General features: G+C 59.5%; 1 protein-coding gene across 1 annotated transcript in view; it reads right to left on the reverse strand.

The window, feature by feature from the left end:
- The window catches only part of RPLP1 (ribosomal protein, large, P1), a 2,269-nt gene extending 1,964 nt beyond the window's left edge, over positions 1 to 305 (reverse strand). The window contains exon 1 of the mRNA XM_010834494.1: positions 83 to 305. Within this exon, the coding sequence (XP_010832796.1) occupies positions 83 to 154 (72 nt within the window). The 5' untranslated portion in view covers positions 155 to 305. The remainder of the gene's footprint in view (positions 1 to 82) is intronic.
- Between the last annotated feature and the right edge of the window lie 351 nt (positions 306 to 656).

The raw sequence follows: 656 nt of genomic DNA on the forward strand, positions 1-656 counted from the left end.
GGCCCTGCCCCTAACGCCTGCGAGGGTGGGGAACCGGCCGCCCACAGAGGCCGCCACGCCGCCGGCCCAGGCCCGCACTCACCGTGACCGTCACCTCATCGTCGTGCAGAATGAGGGCAGAGTAGATACAAGCGAGCTCGGAGACGGAGGCCATGGTGCGAGCGAGTGCTAGGTGGGGGCTGCCGAGCGCGGTGCTAGTCGCCGGATGAAGTGAGGGCCTCACCCCAAAACGGCCTTAGCTTCCTCGGAAGAACCGAGCACCTTAGCGGCAGCGGAGGAAAGAGAACCGCGCGCCTGCGCGCAGCTTCTTATACCGGTCACGCGAACCAATCGGCTCCCGGGATTTCAGGAAGAGGCGGGGCCGGAAGAAGCGAGGATAGATCATACCGCGACTTTCCGCAGAAGACGCCTGCGCAAACCTGTAAGTAGTTCACAGGTTCAAGTTGTCAGGCAGCTGTGAATGCTAACTTCTTTGGTTCGGGTTAAACTCTCAGGGTTTGTGAACAGTAGCAATACTTTTACGGAAAAGTTACCTAGGGAAGTAGGGGTCACTCCCACCTACTGTAGCCCGTATGACACTTCTTAAGCAGTCATTTAATGACGTTGTCAGCCCACTCCCCAATCCCCACCTTCGGCGAGCAGCGACCTGCTGGAGG

Source organism: Bison bison, unplaced genomic scaffold, assembly GCF_000754665.1.
Source record: "Bison bison bison isolate TAMUID 2011002044 unplaced genomic scaffold, Bison_UMD1.0 scf7180017864034, whole genome shotgun sequence".
In the NCBI taxonomy this organism is placed as follows: Eukaryota; Metazoa; Chordata; class Mammalia; order Artiodactyla; family Bovidae; genus Bison; species Bison bison.